Source organism: Thrips palmi, unplaced genomic scaffold (assembly GCF_012932325.1).
Source record: "Thrips palmi isolate BJ-2018 unplaced genomic scaffold, TpBJ-2018v1 HiC_scaffold_12, whole genome shotgun sequence".
Classification (NCBI taxonomy): Eukaryota; Metazoa; Arthropoda; class Insecta; order Thysanoptera; family Thripidae; genus Thrips; species Thrips palmi.
Genome location: NW_023144623.1, coordinates 4,097,650 through 4,115,275, shown reverse-complemented (window position 1 = coordinate 4,115,275; position 17,626 = coordinate 4,097,650). Strand labels below are relative to the sequence as shown.

At 46.0% G+C, this 17,626-nt stretch overlaps 1 protein-coding gene and 1 pseudogene across 1 annotated transcript; both read right to left on the bottom strand.

Annotated features, from left to right (window-relative positions):
- Positions 1 to 402: 402 nt before the first annotated feature.
- Positions 403 to 13,193, bottom strand: LOC117640624 (annotated as a pseudogene).
- On the bottom strand, positions 4,976 to 7,176 carry LOC117640615. Its single transcript, XM_034377237.1, has 4 exons — positions 6,895 to 7,176; positions 6,588 to 6,741; positions 5,579 to 6,476; positions 4,976 to 5,503 (listed from the first exon to the last, which is right to left on the bottom strand). The coding sequence occupies exons 1-4, from the start codon at positions 7,130 to 7,132 to the stop codon at positions 5,249 to 5,251; spliced, it is 1,545 nt and encodes a 514-aa protein (XP_034233128.1). The 5' UTR covers positions 7,133 to 7,176; the 3' UTR covers positions 4,976 to 5,248.
- Positions 13,194 to 17,626: the final 4,433 nt, after the last annotated feature.

The window sequence follows — 17,626 nt, the reverse complement described above, 5'->3', positions numbered from 1 at the left end:
CAGCCGCGTGGTCTGCGCCTCGTCGCCGCCCCACAGCAATCAGCCGCGACAGCGACACAAACACTGCGGAAGCTGTGGAGACTTCGCAAAAAGCACTGAAAACTTCGGTGTGTACTCAGAGCTCACAAAGTGCATTAAAGTGTGTGCTAAATACACACTTGATTTTTTAGTGCAGTGTGGAAGACATATTGACGTGAAGCCGTTCTCACGTGAGTGCGGCCAGTTAACGCACAACTGAAATATTTTGGCTCGACTTGACATTAAGTAATAGCCAGAGTCTTTCATTGGAAGCTGCAAGTCTGATGTGGAGCCAAAATTTTACCCTACAATTTTAACTGGAAACGTGTTGCTCCAGACGACTCACTAACTTAAGAGTAAATAAGAAAGGCATTATACGTCAAATATAATTGTAGCAATTTATTAGTCATTCGACAAGAACGAAATTATAGTCATCTTTGCATTTTGAAAAGGATGAACACAATTGTTATGAAGCTTACATAGTAAATTCACAAACAATTTACAGAGAACGTACTGGTGACTCAGTCAATCTGAAATTTGTTACATACATATAGAACTTGTTTTAAAAAGGGATTGGTCTTTCGTATAAAAAACCATTGCACTCGCAACTATAGCATGAGCAAGGAGGACACTTAAAAATCAATTCATGCCCGTTTCAAAAAAATTTAAACCAAAGGAAAAGAAACTAATTCGCCTTGACAAACTGAGAAAAACAGAACAAAATATCATGCAAGTTAACTGTATCTCGTGGGAGAAAAGTCACTTAAATTTGATTATACGACAGCGTGGCTTAAAAATAGTAGAAGAAGGCGACAATGAAGAATGTACCAATCCCAGCAGACTACAGAACAGGCTGCACTTCAAGATGAGTGTGAAGGTAGCTCTTGAGTTGATGTCTCAGACTGAAGTGTTTGTTGCAGACCGTGCTCTAGAGCTTTTCTCCTGTGTGTCTTGAGGTGAGTTTTCAGACTACTTGCAAAAGTAAACTTCTTGCTGCAATCTGTGCATTCATAGAAGGGCTTTTGCCCCGTGTGGGTTCTGAGATGAATTTTGAGTTTATCAGCTCGGGCAAACTTCTTTTTGCAGTAAGTGCACTCAAAGGGCTTTTCCCCCGTGTGGATCCTGAGATGGGTTTTCAGACTACTTGCGAAAGTAAACTTCTTGCTGCAATCTGTGCATTCATAGGACTTTTGCCCCGTGTGGATTCTGAGATGAATTTTGAGAGTTCCAGCTCGGGCAAACTTCTTTTTGCAGTAAGTGCACTCAAAGGGCTTTTGCCCCGTGTGGGTTCTGAGATGAGATTTGAGAGTTGCAGCTTGGGTAAACTTCTTTTTGCAATAAGTGCACTCAAAGGGCTTTTCCCCCGTGTGGATCCTGAGATGGGTTTTCAGACTACTTGCGAAAGTAAACTTCTTGCTGCAATCTGTGCATTCATAGGACTTTTGCCCCGTGTGGGTTCTGAGATGAATTTTGAGATTTCCAGCTTGGGCAAACTTCTTTTGGCAGTAAGTGCACTCAAAGGGCCTTTCCCCTGTGTGAGTTCTTAGATGTTTCTTAAGATTACCTGCGTCAGTAAACTTCGTCTTACAAACTGTGCACTCAAACGGCTTTTCCCCAGTGTGAGTTCTTAAATGTTTTCTAAGACTACTTGCTTCAGTAAACTTCTTGCTGCAATCTGTGCACTCATGGGGCTTTTCCCCCGTGTGGGTTCTTAAATGTTTCCTCAGATGACCGCTTTCCAAAAACTTCTTTTCACAAACCATGCACTCGAATGACTTAATTCCTGTATGTCTTCGCACATGCATTCGGTGGGTAGATGCCATTGTAAATTTCTTCATACAAACAGTGCACTCAAAAGGCTTTTCTCCGGAGTGAATTCTTAAATGACTTTTAAGATATTTTCTATCTCGAAACTTTTTATTGCAAACTGAACACTCGTGAAGCAACTCTCCTCTATGAGCTCTCAGATGTTTCGTGAGATCGCTTGAATCTCTGAAGTATTTTCCGCAAACAGTGCACCCAAAAGGCTTTTCTCCCGTATGGATTCTTAGATGAGCTCGGAGCGAATTAGCTGAACTCAGCTTCTTACTGCAAACTGTGCACTCGAATTGCTTTTCCTCGGTGTGGGTTCTGAGGTGAACTCTGAAATTATCTCCAAACTTTTTTTAAAAAAAATGGGCACTCAAAAAGGGTTTTGCCCTAAATGGGTTCGGAGATGTGTTCTTAGGTTACTTGATTGAGCAAATCTTTTACCGCATTCTGTGCACTTGAAAGGCATCTCGCCGGTATGAGACCTAAGATGGATTTTCAGATGTTCTGGCCTCTGAAACTTCTTGTCGCAAACTGCGCACTGGAAGTTCTTCACCCCTGTGTGGGTATCAAGATGCTTTTTCAAGGCATCTTTGAGACGAAACTTGGCATTGCAAACTGTGCATTCGAAAGGCTTTTCCCCCGTATGGATTGTAAGATGCAATCTTAGCTGAGAATTGCTAACGAACCTTTTGTTGCACACAGCGCACTCCACATGGTATTCCCCTGTGTGTACAGTACTGTGTTTTTTTAGATGGATTTTTTGACTGAACCGCTTTCTGCACACTGTGCATTCGAAGGGTTTCTCCCCTGTGTGTACAGTACCGTGGTTTTTGAGATGGTTTTTGTAACTGAACCGTTTTTTGCAAACTGTGCATTGGAAGGGTTTTTCCCCCGTATGAGTCCTTCCATGAGTCTTGAGGGCACTTTTATGAGTAAACGTCTTCATGCATCTTGGACACTGGAAAGGTCTTTCCCCTGAGTGGATACGTAGGTGACTTATGAGATAAGCTTTCGCAGCAAACTTCTTACTACAAACTGCGCACTCGAAACGCTTCTTGTCTGCATGGGATTGGGCGTGCGCATCCAGCTCCGGCAACGATGCAAACGCTGCGCGGCACACGGAACATTCGTGCGCCATGTAGAGGAAATCTGAAACAAACGATTGTTTCCGTTGTTGAACTCAATTGTTAATGACCTGAACGATGTTTGTGACAGTGAGGCAACGAGATCGCGTCGCTAGATGCAGGGGAGCACGCTGAAAACCTTACGAGGTATCTCGAGCACTTATTGGCGACGCAAAGATCTCCCGCGCGCCCCTGGTGGCCGCTCCGCGAAGCTCTCTAAAGGCTATCCATGGGATCTGTTTACACGGCGTGTGTAGGGTAATCGTTGTCAATATTACAATCCAGCATGATTTTATCGGTGTTAGACGCTGTTAATGCGTCGATAGGTTTTGAGAGACCTATACGCGAAGGCGAACAAGTGCTACAGGCCGGGTTTGTTGTCGCAATTGGTATAAAAGCCAAAAATGATGACGAACTACACATCCAGGCTCTAGTCCTTCGCACTACCGGAGTTACCACCAAAAACTCCGTATGTTATTGAAATCTGGGTTGATTTGTCAAAACCACCTGGCCAGCGTGTTACCAAAGACTCCTCGCCTGAATGTCAATGCCCGGCTGGAGCTTCCGAGAAGTGCAATGCAGTGCTTCTGTACCTGTCAAGGTAACCTTACCAGCGCTGCATTCGGCTCTATTTTGACCAAGTTTAAGTACCCAAGGGAGTGGAAATAATATTTGGACTGTTCTTTTTTTAGGGTTGAAGAGTCTGACTTAGATGACCTAAGTTGCACCGACATTGAGCAGCAGTGGGGTTCTCTGAAGGCAGCACCCCTTCAGGAATACGAGGCGAAAAAACTCACCGAGTTGTGCCATGTGAAAGCGAAGAGGGATGTATATGTTTCTAACATGCCAGAGGTCACCAAAGAAATGGAAGAGAGGTGGAAGGAAGCACTGACCAACTGTAAGAAATTCTCGTGATTTTTTTTCCATTTTTTATACCGTTTTTATAATTTACTTTTTGGCACTTTTTGCCTAAATGAAGTTTGGTTTTTCTTTACAAGCCATCAATGCACTTAATTTTTTTTCTTTTGATTTCTTCTCTCTGTTATTTGAGAAAGTCATAGTATTGTAATGAACTGTACCTTTTATGAGTGGGCTGTCTGAGCCTTGAAATTATTTTGTGTCAATCACTTTTGTGTATGTGTTGTGATTTGTTTATTAACAACTGTTGCTGAAGTATTTTATAAATAAACAAATTCATGTTTATTTCTTGTGTCTTATTGTGTGCATTGTAGGTGCAGTTCTCAGTGAATTTTCCCTTTTCACGAGTTGTCTGAGGCAAGGGTCAGGAGTAGCATGCTGCCCGCAGGATGCAGCAAGCCGCAAAGAGGAGATTAAAGTTACCATTAAAGGCTGCTGACATTCCGCACTTGGCGGGTTGTATCAGCTGTGAGACAGCTGACGCAACAGAAGCTTGACTGCTTAGCCCCAAACCTACTTCAGTTTTACGAAGAGTTTGTGAAAGTAAACTCCAGGAGTGTGTCGAACTTGCCAACACACCCCAGGGCACAGCAGCTTGGCATAAGCACCGCAGTGTTCGAATCAGTGCAAGCAAAGCTAGAGCCCAGTATACCTACTATGTCAACAAGAAAGCTGATTGGGACGCAAGATACAATGAGTTGTACCACAGTACATTCAAGGGAAATGAATACACAGTTGCAGGACTTCGTTGTGAAATTTTAGCAAGAGACCTTTATGAAGAGCAACGTAGATGCAAAGTTTTTGAGACTGGTCTTTTGGTGAGACCAGAAATACCCTGGTTCGGGGCTAGTGTTGATGGAACTGTAATCGATGAGACAGGAAAGTTTTTGAACACTATAGAAATTAAAACATTTAAAGAAGGTCAACATCTCAATGCACAGGAGCTTGTGGAATATAATTGTATTAAAACCTTAGATGAGAATGGAAATGTAAAGGTGAAAACCCAGCATTATGCCCAAATGCAGATAGGTATGTTGGTCACAGGGGTAGATAGTGTGAATATGTTGTCTACTCAGAAAGTGGAAAAGATTCACATTATGTCAGAGTTCCTTTTGATGAAAAACATGTGTTAGACCTCTTTTCAAGGCTTGTCCATGTTTACTTTGATAAGTTTTTACCTAGGATGGTAAAAGACCACCTGTCTAATCAAACTGTTAATGATTAGGTATGTGAATTCATGTTGGGCATGTGCAACAATTTTTTTAATTTCTGACATTAAGAAAACAATTTTTTTATAAGCTCGTTTTTAATTAGCTTGACTTCAATTAAAATGTCTGACACATTGAAACTGTCCCTCTTATTAAAACAGAAGACACTTACATAAACTTATCAATATTAATAACTGGTGGGCCTATATTAGTCAGACCCATAGTAACAGTTAAGACATCTTCAAAGTAGGGGGCCAGAGGCCAAGGTACTGGCCCACGAAGGAAATCAAACTCTCGAATCCGCTGGAAAACTCTCTCGACATGCACTCTTGCCCTAGCTATCTCAGCACAGGACAAAGCTTCTTCTCGACTTAGTTGTTTCTTTTGGGTCAAGAATGGTGGTCGATACAAAGTCAAATTTCTCTAAAAGGCAAAGAAAATAAAATAAGACAAACATTTTTCGCAATTTACAGTTAAATTCAATAATATGAAGCTTACCTCAAGACATTCCTTCTCTATTTGGTAGCCCTTGTCCACCATGACAGCATCTCCATAATCAAGCCTGTTCAATATTTCTGAATCAGCGACAATGTGCTTGTCTGAAGCTCGGCCACCAAAAGCAGAGCTTGTTTCAATTATGAGTCCTGAAGGTGCTACTCCCATGTTAAACTTGACAGTGTGGTTTTTCTTGTATTGGGAGTATGTTAACACTCTGCATTTTAAGCATTTACATTTCTCAATGGTTACTTCACAACAATCAAGTATAATTCTTGTGTTTCTAAATTTATCAAAAGAGAGGGGAAGGTTACACCTTATCATGCTCTGGTCCGGCCACGGTATCACTACTTTCAATACTCTAGCAAGAAGCGGACTCATATTCTTGAAATAATTAGAGCATGTTTGACGATTAATACCAAATAGAACACCTATAGCAGTGAAATCCATATTTTGCTTGATTTTTACCATAGTTAAAATAATTCTATCTCTAACAGATAATATTTTCTTGTTGCTTCGAGAATCTACAGCTATATCTGCCACACATTTTGCTAAACACTCCAGCATATCAGGCGAATGGAGACCAGTGAAGGTAAACAGTTTCTCTTTGGTACACAGAAGTTGTGGTAAAGTAATGCAGGGAACTGATTTGCTGTCATCTTCATCTTTCCATAATGGCAAAAAGTTGACTTGAGTGCACTTCTCTCCAGTATCTAAGTCACTTAGAATGTCAGCCAGAGTAACACCTTCACAGCAAGGACGAATACTTCTTGTGTCAGCAAGATTTGCTTGAACAGCACAATCCAGAATGCTTCGAAGACAGGGGATTTCTTCATCAAATTCTACATCATCAGTGTGAGTGTCGTTAGTGTCGTTATCAGTCTCAGTGTTGACTGGGCACCTGAACATAATGGAAATTTATAAATTTCAATCTTGAACACAACTAATATTTGTCATTTAATATACTTTCAATGTTATTATTGATTTAAATTAGTGTAAACAATAGACAAACCTTAGAGATGCAGCATCCCTCTTAGCAATTCTTCCTGCTCTGGCTGAACGTTTTTCAGCCTCATCTGAAGTCACACCTTTGTCATGAGTTCGTTGGGGCAGATTTTGAGATGGGACTGCCTTAGGAAACAATTTCTTTCTCTGGGTAGAATTAGCTGAAAGAGAACAGCAAGGTAAACAAAGTTTACATAACCCCGAAAGACCAATAAACAAAACAACGAATTTCACAGTATTATGCAAGTGACATGCCACAACCAGTGAATGGAACGGTTAATAAGGGTCCACATTACATTCTTACAGATACTTACAGCTGGGAAAGAAGTCTTTAGAGCTGAAATGCTTCGAACAAACACGCATAGTATCCGAGGCTGGCTTGCCCATTCGGAGGGCTGACTCCCATTTCTTCCTTTGGTTTTTTTCTCTTGGGAATAAATGAAAGCTTATTCCTTCCGAGGCGTATTGTGAACACTGTGGCACACAACAATAAGTGGTTCCTTTCTTCCGTTTCAAGCCACGGGACTCGTCATTAGCGTATTGATGATCCATCGCGGCTAATCGCCATGCAAGCCGGTGCCCAGTATAGCCTTTAGGGAGCTTCGCGAAGCGGCCACCAGGGGCGCGCGGGAGAATCTTTGCGTCGCCAATTCAGCGACATACGTTTGAGACAGTTAGCAAATTACGAGGTATTTTCTTTGTAAGCTTATGCGTGCTCAAAATACTTCGTTACGACAAGGTACTTTTCTTTGTAAGGTCGAAAATACAGTTCGAAGGGCTTCCATAGTGAGCATAGCTTTGGCATAGAAATAAGCACAATTTAATGCAAAGGTCAAATACAAATAATATCATTCAACGAACGTTAATGAAAGCAGATGATACTCGTGTGCTAGTTTTGGCAGTATGCTCTCATCTTTGTGATTGTACGTAAATCTTTAAATAAGAGTTAGAACATATATGATTAAAAATTATATTTTCTAGCATATGTCAATGTGCAAGTATCAAATATATTTACATTACGGTGTACTGGGGTTAATATAGAGCTTATGCTTAAACAAAGTAAAGATACTACAATTTTACAGCTTATTCAAATTTATACAATATTTTAAAATCTCATTCAACGAACGTTAATGAAAGCAGATGATACTCGATTATGGTTTTCTTATACGGGATAGAATGCGGGCTCATTTCAAAGATAGTATTTAAAATTGTGTATGAAACAAAATACATAGACCCGAGTGAGCCGGGCCGAATCGGAAGGCATTGTTGCGCAATATACTCCGCGCCGTGGCAGGCGGGGAGGGATTGTCAATGCAAGGAGGGGTGCCATTGTTTACGCCCGGTGCCGCTGGCGCTGTACCGAGGAGGGATTGTCGAATTCCGCGCAGGCTGCCGCCTCATTGCCAGCCAGCCAGCCAGCCACACGCACCAGCCCGCCCCGGCCGCCAGCCCCTATTATATTGTTAGGATACGCGCTTGGTTTCTGGACTCGAGAGTAAAAGCACGCTGACACCTTCATTTGTGTAAAGTAGTTTTAAGTATGTTTCAAGTGTGAAGGTATCATCTGCTAAAAACACGCAAGCCGAGCCGAAGCCCGCCTGAGTCCTTGCCGCGCGAGGTCCGCGGGCGCCCGCGGGGCTGAGCCTAGCCGGGAGGCATTGTTGAATTCCGCGCAGGCTGCGCCGCGGCCAGCCACAGCCAGCCAGACAGACTCACCATCCCGCCCCGGCAGCCCGCCCCTACTATATTGTTAGGATACGCACTTCGTTTCTGGACTCTGGAGTAAAAGCTAGCTGACACCTTTGTGTCTCGTAGTATTAGGTGTATATTTTAAAGCAAAGGTAGCAAAGGTATCATCTGCTAAAAAACTGCACAGTAAGTTAGTGAGAAGGAAGTAAGACATCGCATTCAGACCAACGTAACAAAATGCACATTCTGTCTCTCGAATATGACTTCTCATTCATTGGATAACAGTGTACCGCGCCCGACGTTCACCGCGATCATCCGAACCCCCATAGAGCACGCGACAAGGCTCGACTCAGCACCGCAGCCCACATCGGCTGGCGAGCCCGGGGCCCGCGATGGTCCCGACGCAACTCCCAACAGACGGATTCCGAGAGACGCCAGTGTCCTCCTCGCACCTGTACGAGACGTCCCATGAGTGCGAGAGAGACAGGAGCGGCGAAAATGACTCGGAATCGGCCCGCAGCCCCTGTTCCACGGCTAGCAGGCGCTGAATGCAGCCCCCGCTGCAGCAACAACAGCGCAATGTGCATCTCATGCATGTGGATGCAGCGCAGCAGGCTGATTCCGAGAGTCGCTTTCGTCGTTCTGTCTCTCTCGCCGCCATGGGTGCCTCCTGCAGGTGGGAAAGAGACAGAGCGACGAAGGTGACTCTCGGGATCAGTCTGGTGGCCCCACCGCACAGTGGGCCAGAAGACCGGTGCAGGCGGACAAAACTCTAGACGACTTTTGAGCTCCAGAGTCGCTAAATGGGAGTCGAACCGAACGTGTGACCCCACCAATGGATTGCTCTCCGAACGAGGAATCCATTGGTGGGGTCACACGTTCGGTTCGGGGCCTGTTTAGCGACTCTGGAGCTCAAAACGCGTCTAGAGTTGTGTCCGCCTCCGCTGTTCTTCTGGCCCACTGTGCACCGGGCTGTTCCGCGCCGCGACAAAGGCGGCACGTGTACACGGAGCCGCCATCGGCAGCGGCCTCCATTCAAAGGGGAACGCCTCCCAGAGGGGGTGGGGAAGAGCGCGCGGCACCGAAGTGACGAACCCGGGCACCACTCTGGTAAAATTGAACAGACCGATGCAGACACTAAAAATACGAGGAATTCTCAGCATATCTAAAGGCAATGACGAACAACTTCAAATTTTTAGGCACGAAGTAGCCTTATAGTATACCCAGGACTCAGCCGGCTCGAGATTTGATTTGTGTGGCCCTTTATGCATTTCGGAAGTTTTCTATACGATTTTAATGAGATTTTGCAGACTAGTAGAACTTTGAACGCTGATTCTGATGTTGAAATCTGGTCAAAAATTTGGTGGCCAATTTTGAGAAATTTGCTGTCAAAATCGCCGTTTCCATGGCAAAACTCGACTCGTCAAAGGAAAAAAAAGGGAGTGGGGGGAGCCGAGCCGGGGCGGACCAATAGCGGAGCTTCTTTTTGGGTCTGTACAGCTTACTCCAAAAGCTGAAAAAGCAACGTTCGAAATGAAAAATTTCTTTGACTGCAGGTAGACAAGATGCAACAATAGAATTGGTGCCGGTTCGAACGCAGTTTTTCGGGTAGAACTATCCAATAATACTTCTTGATTGGAGTGTTTTTGGACATGCGCAGTGTTGTTGTTGTGATTCAGTTAGCACTAGGACCACTTCGCTCCACCTCGCGACTTGCAGTGCTCATGTTCCTCGAACAAGACTCACCCGCGTTTCGGATCCATCCCTCCCGAGTTTATGAAGTTTGTCAAACCAACCGTCGTGGTGTTGATACGTTGTAAGGGAGAACTATTACACAGAATTGAAGAAAACATGACTAGAGAACCATAGCCTTTTGAAACAAGCCAAACAATTCAACGTCCACAACAATGGAGGGGCAGTTTTAATGCGCGACTGCTGGCGCTTTCAGCTTCGCGATTTTCGCAAGGGCGCAGACGCCGAGAAAATAGTTGCCAACCCGAGAAAATTAATTTACTGACTTCTTTCTGCTAAGAACATTTTAATCATGATGGACTTCAAAGATGTTCCATTGTCAGAACACTGCGGAATACATTAGCATTGGAATTTTTTGAATTTACCAGCATTTTGATTTCTTTTTATTGTCAAGTTTAAATTTCGACGGATGGCACATCGACCACATTGGTACCACTGCCATTCGTAGTCCCCTGAGCCACAACTTCACAACACCACTTCTTTTCTTTCTCCACACTCTTACACAATAATCAAATTGACTTCGTGACTCCTAGGATTTCTTGAAATCGTATTTTTTTTTTGTAAACCCTTATTTCAAATTATACACGGTCAGAAAAAAAAGTCCGTAAATTTACGGAGAAAGTTACTCTAATTTTGGGAATGGAGACTCCGTAAATTTTCCATATTTTTACGGAGATTTTCCGTATTTTTACGGAGATGAACCTATTTTTAGCAGAAATAAACGCTATTAACAGTTTACTTCTCTCCTTTCACGTTCGATGTTAATACAAACAGTGCCCTTTTAGACGAAAGTGACATTTTCCAAAACTGTTTGAAGATCCACTTAACCACATGCCATTTGGATCGGATAAATGGACGGAAACCCGAAGGCGAGGTCGCTTTTGGGAAGGCGCACTCTTAGAACGCCCAATCAGTTGCTCACCCGACCCATCGGTAACGTGAATTAGTCCGTTCTTTTTGATATGTAAGGCTTCTTTTTCATTTATATACAAAACGTCCATATTTTTACGGAGAAAATCCATAATTCAAGAAAACGGAGATCTCCGTTTAAAAAAATGGACATTCTCCGTTAAATTTCCGTATTTTTACGGAGTTTTCTGACAGTGTATGATCCAGGAAGCGGAAGAAGGGGTTGAGTCGAGTTGATTCAGTGACCTCTTATCAGTCTATCAAGTAAACATGAGCGAAAATTTGGTCCCTAAACAAATGTGGTGGGACAAGTCCCATCCTCTTGCATCTATTTTTAGATGAATTCCCCCATCTGTTCTCCCACCTGCAAGGTTTAGGCTTTGCAAAAGTGCACGGTTTCAAGTCGACTTATCCCCGCTTCCTGGATCATATAATTTGATGAAAGAGTGGATGTGGATGGACACATTAGACAGTTGCGTACCTTGAGTAGATAAAGTCCGTGAACGGTCCTCTTCAGGCAGTACTTGAGCGATGAGCTGCGTGAAGACAGATGCTCGATCAGGACGTGTGGCCAGGACGTGTTGCCAGGACGTGTTCTTCTGGTTCGTCTCCTGTAAGGCAGGGGTCGTATTACATTGAGCAACGATCGGTTTGTCCTTAGACTGGCTTGTTCTCGTGTTGGCATGCAACCAAAAACCTTGACGTGCTAACACACGGAAAATGACAATGGTACTAGTATTCACAGCAATTTGAGCTTCACTAGAAGTCTAAGGAACCCCAAAGAGTGCATAAACTAGTCCTCGGGACATGGGCTCGGACCTCGGATAAATTCTTTCTCAGTACAATTTTGATACGGTCGGAGGCTATTTTAAAGCGCAAAGAGTGGTTCCATAACTTCAGAACAAAATACCGTAACCAAAATTCGCTTGCAACCTAGTCGAGCAAAGCTCAAATTTTTGCGGTCACTACTGTTCAAGTGATATCGCTGAGAAAGTGCAAATAATGTGGCGTAACGTTACGTCACACACACATCATGAAAGAACACATTATTGAAAAATTTGCGTAACATAAGTAAACGATACGTTTAGACGAGGGCGCAGCGTTAGAGCCTAGCGAGGGGAAGATGGGGTCGGGTCTAGCACAACGTAGCTTTACCTGAGGGATCTAGAGGGCCAAAAGAATATTGTAGAAAGAGTATCAGTGAGAGAAACGGCCGCTTTTCACAGTGGGCCACTTTGCACAGTGGGAAAAGCGCGCTGACGGACGGGAACGCTACAAGTACGCTACGCCAAAACGTGCGCTTCATTCAAAATTCATGTTTCTAGCAATCCACACGGATGAGGCAAAATGATTCAATTCTGTTCGTCTCACTAACTGAACAACTCACTGATACTTTGACGTAGTGACGAATGTCCAAAATTTTGATAAAATGAGATTTTTGGCTGCGTTATAGAACTTTTGATTTACTATCGCCTGGTGAAAAGCATGTATCGATATCTCTTCTAGATTCGGCGCAGGAAAATACTTCGAAATGACGAAAGTCCAGCTGTACTTTGACAAAATGACGAAAGTCCGCCGTACTTTGACAAAATGACGAAAGTCCAACCGTACTTTGACAAAATGACGAATGTCCAACCGTACTTTGACAAAATGACGAATGTCCCAACTGCAAAAAAACGGATATAGTCTATCGGTGCGTTCCCAACAAGAGGAATATCCATGAAAACAGTGACGGCATGATCATGGAACATGCCCGGGATGAAAACTTTCATTTATTTTGTGTTAACAGTAAAGTTGGACTTTCGCCATTTTGTCGAATTACACATGGACATTCGTCATTTTGTCAAAGTACAGTTGGACTTTCGTCATTTTGTCAAAGTACGGCGGACTTTCGTCCATTTGGCCTAAGTTTCGTACGCTGAGAAATGACGAATGTCCACTATCTCGGGAACCAAGCTGCCGATTGCAACGGCTCTTGAACCCAAAGAACATGTATTCCTTCAGGAGTCTGTGGTATAAAATTTTACAATCAAATCCAATACCTCTATCTTCCAGCTCAATTTTTAAACTAATTTTGGCTCTCCTGAAAAATCAGATATTGTGGACATTCGTCACTATGTCAAAGTACCAGTGAACTCTTAAGTTAGTAAGCCACCTGATTATCAATTTGCCACATTGACGGCCGCAGTCGAAGTAAAGATTTGTTTTGTAGGCTTAAGAGGAGAAGAAAAGGCACTAGAACCATTGCCAAGAGTCCAGAACGTAAGGCGAATTATCAATGAAATTAAGGTCTCATATTCAAATAGAATATGGACACAAATTTTCTATGAACGCGTGATAATTTGAGACTACTACGTACCGGTTTTCAAGATTGCTATGTTTCGTTACCCACCAGCACTGCTATATTCCCAGTCTGTATGGGTGTCTTATTCGTACGAAAAACTTCGTCAAGCCAAGACAAAGATGGTTGACGACATCAAAGGAGCGTCTGCACCCGCACGATTAATCCACTTATCCGTCAGAAGGCTGTCCCCAAATTACTGCCCCAGTTTTGTGGTGTTCGCAACTCTGCACTCATATTCCAGAACAAATACTTTTAGACACTCCTCGTCCTGCCGCTGTGAACATTCAGCCGAGTCTCGACGGCGATGGTGATCTACTGGACCTGAGATTACTCACCTTCTGAACGAATAGGGCTCCGCAGTTCGTGGGCAGCGTCGTCAGGTGTCACCAGTTTCTTGCGGAAGAGATTTCCTCCACACCGGCAACCCGTAACACCGACGAAGGACGGCGTAACGCTCCTCTCGTTCGTCTGAGAAGGAAAGAGCGCTCAGTCAAACGAACGTGACAAAATTCACACTGAGAATGAAAGAGTCACCACCATCGCCCTTTTATTGGGTGACGCACGCATCGTTGCCCAACTTTGGGTGACGAGCCCGCGGTGACCAAATTTTGGGCAGTCATAAAATCGTCACCCAAATTTGGGTAACGCCGTCGACGACGTCGTGAGGTCCCCGATGACGCACTTCCGGGGCCACCACGATGATCCAATGTGGCGTTGAGGCCTCTGGTCATCGTGGTGGCCCCGGAAGGACTTCTCGGGGACCTCACGGCGTCGTCGACGGCGTTACCCAAATTTGGACGACCAAACGCCTGTTACCAAATTTCGGGTGATGAATTTTTCGTCACCCAAAATTGGGCGACGAAGTTTCATCACCCATTTAAAGGGTGATGGTGGTGACCCATTCATTCTCAGTGACTCCACAAACGTGCTACGCGCTCCTTCAGGTCAGCCGGCGACACTGTTGTTGTGCGGTGCGGGGCCCCCGCTCCTAGCGGGTCGCTACCCGCTCCCCTCGCCTCGAGCGGCATGCGGCGTCGCCGGCGGTGCCACGCTGCATCCTGTATTATCGGCCGAGCAAGTCGACCTAGCGCCGAAGGCGATACGAGCTGAGCAGGCCACGCTTCGCCCCTGCTTGAGAGCCGAGCCGGCCGAGCCTTGCCTAGGCCGCTACGCAGCCATGGAGGTAGGAAGTATAGAGGTTGCACGCAGTGCTGTGGGCATGGGCTCGGCGCGGTGCGACAACTTCATCGCGATACCGCAGCAACTCCGCTCCTAGCCACCACTACAACCCCCCTCCACTACCCGACGCCCCCGCACCTCCGCGCCCCGGGCCCCAAAATGAGGTAGAGGGGGCACGTCGGCGTGCGCTGGCCGTGCGGCTGCAGGGCTGCAGCCAGTGGACCCGACTAGGTGGAGGGGGATGGGATGTCGTTTGGGATGTCGGGTTGCGGGGGTATCGCGTAGCGTTGTCGTGCCGCGCCGGAGCCGGCCGTGCACCCTCTATACTTACTATCTCTATGTACGCAGCACGCCGCTCCACTGCGCCGGGGGAGGGGAGGGGAGGGGGGTCCTTGCCGCCCTGGAGAGCGCCCCCCCCCTACCCCATGCCTTTTCCGGCCCACGTCGGACTTGCAGGGCCCGGGTGTGGCCCTCGCCTCTCTCCCCCCCCCCCCCCGCTCCAGCCAGCAGCTGCAGGGTCCCTGCGTGGGGACGCCGGGACGCCACCAGGAGGCACACAAGGACATTACCAGTCTTTCGTTGATTACTCGGACACCGATGCACTGAATCACTTGACACTCTCACAGCAAACGCACTACTGCAAACCACATCGCCTCGTACCAAACTCAAACTTGAACTCCCACTTTATACCACCCCTCTCGGCCCTCGAATACGGAGCTCCCCAAAACACGTCTGCTCGGCAGCACGGCCGCCGCCGGTTCTCCCCCCCCCCCCCCAGTGGACACTTGTGCCACTGTGCCGCCAGTGTCAAGTGGGTCTCTTGATTATTTTAACGTCTGATAACAATCACATTAGAAGTATATTTTAACATCGTTACACCATTGTAGAATTCGTTTCCACTTGAACAACGAATATTTATTACGGCTCATATTAACCGAACCCTGTGAAGGATACAGAAACCTACAATGGAAGAGTGAGCTATAAACTTAAGAAAACAAAAAATCCACCTCAATATTTGTTCAAATGAAGCAACACTCTTACAGGGTAGGACCAAAAGTCCTTGCAGTTTTCTGGAATGTTTCTGACTTTCTTCACTATTGTGAAACTCAGTAGCCACCCTTTGCTGGTGCAGTCGGGTTCCGCTGGCCGAAATTAAAATATCGGCCCGGCCCCTTTCACCGCCACGCAGTGCGCGCCCCGCCCTGGGGCCCCCGGGGCGCCGCGCCTCCGGTACGGTGCTCTCGTCGCTCTGTCTCTCTCGCACCCACACGGAACGCGCAAGGAGTGCGAGAGAGACGGGCGAAGCAGCCACCGTTCGCAATCGGCCTGCCGCCGCTTTGAGCCCCGCTAATTGGCTTGTCATAAAAACACTGAATGCAGTGCGGGGAATGTACGCGCCCCGCTGCTGCGTTGGCGCCTGCGCGGTCGCGGCAATGGTAAATGTTGCAGCCAACTCGCACTACGGCGAAGGGTGTTCGACTTGTGGACCCGGCCGTGGGGAGGAGGAACCATAAGAGATCTCTCATGGAGGAACCGCGTAAACATTTTGGCCGCCTCCTCAAGAAGAGGTAGAAACGGTATCTGCTTTTCCCAAGAAGCTTATGGTAAAGACATAGGTGATTTCCAGGAACTTCCCGGGAAAACCAGGAACAGTTTTTACCGAGAGGGTATGCGCTCTCTGAACCTGTGTACCGACTACTACGCTATTACGCTCTATTACGCCACAAATTAATCGGAACTTAGCTAAAAACGGCCTAAAACACACCAAAATTGATAAAATTTTGACAATTTCGGGTACGCGACTATTACGCGTAATATTACGCGTGCTATTACAGATAGAGTGAACCGACTATTACGCGAGTGCATACCCGCTCGGTTTTTACCGTGTAGAGCTCATTGTATCACCCATCCTAGTTGATTGGCTGAGCGATAGCGAAGCCTGTTACTCCAGTGAGGTTGAAAAACTTTTTCTGTCTGTCTGTCTGTGTACACTACTCCTCCTGAACGGCTCGGCCGATCTGGCTGAGATTTTGCAGGCTTATTAGGTATGTTCTTGGCTCGGCACACGCGAAATTTCACTTCTCTAGCTCAACTGGTTCAGTTTTTATAGCCGAAAAGCACCTAAAAAATGGCGAAAAATCGAGTTTCCTGCAGGTAGATCTCTCCTGTCTTGATGAAAGGGGGGTCTGGGGGGCGAAGCCCCCCAACCTGACAAGTTGAAAAGTTACAAGGGTCAAGGTCGTGTAATTTGTAGATGAAGCAACTCTATAAAGAGTGAAGGGGGTCTGGGAGCGGAGCCCTCCAGCATGCAACAAATCAGAAGTCACTGATGATGGGCAAATATTGCCTGCCGAAGGCAGGCTAGCGCCGCAGGCCAAGGTAGGTACGCCAGGCGCGGATTGGAGGAACAGGCCGCGAAACATCGCGAAGCCTGTTACGACAAGACGCGGTCTGGCGTAAACCTACCTTGTAGCTAAGCTATCTCATGCAACCAGTACGCTTTAATAGCGCAGTCATTTATTTGTGGTGCGTGAAATTATTATCGGTTCATCATGCACTCTCAAAACCTTCCGAACTACTTTACTTTACGGCCTTGCAAATCATAGTAGTTTGTTTTGAACACACATTGACGGGCACCTACACTGTGAAAATTTGAATCGTCACTAAATAGAAATTTCGAGGCTTATTTTCCTTACAACAATGTCATCAAAACAATTTATGACATTGCTGTCGCGCCCATGCAATAAGAGAAGCTTTGATGAAAATCTGGCATACAAGACATGAGCCCCGTCCCGTTTGAGCCCCGATGGTCTGAGCCCCGACCTGAGCCCCAACCTGAGCCCCGACCCAAGCCCCAATTTTCAGAGCCCGGATTGAGCCCCGACCTGAGCCCCATTTGAGCCCCGCGACCTAAAATTACGCATTTTTGCATGATTTATTGCCACAGGGCTCAAGTGGGGCTCAAATGGGGCTCAAACTACCTCGGCCAAGAGATTGACTAGGCACGTGAGTTGCTTTTCGCACCGCACCCCCCCCCCCCCTTTCTCTCTCTCTCTCTCTCTCTCTCTCTCTGTGTTTGTTTCGTTGCAACGGGGCTCTGAGCCTGTGCACTCTACCCAGTGGTGGCGTCTAAGGGAGGGCAACGGGCCTTTTGCCCTTCCGCGACCTGAAAG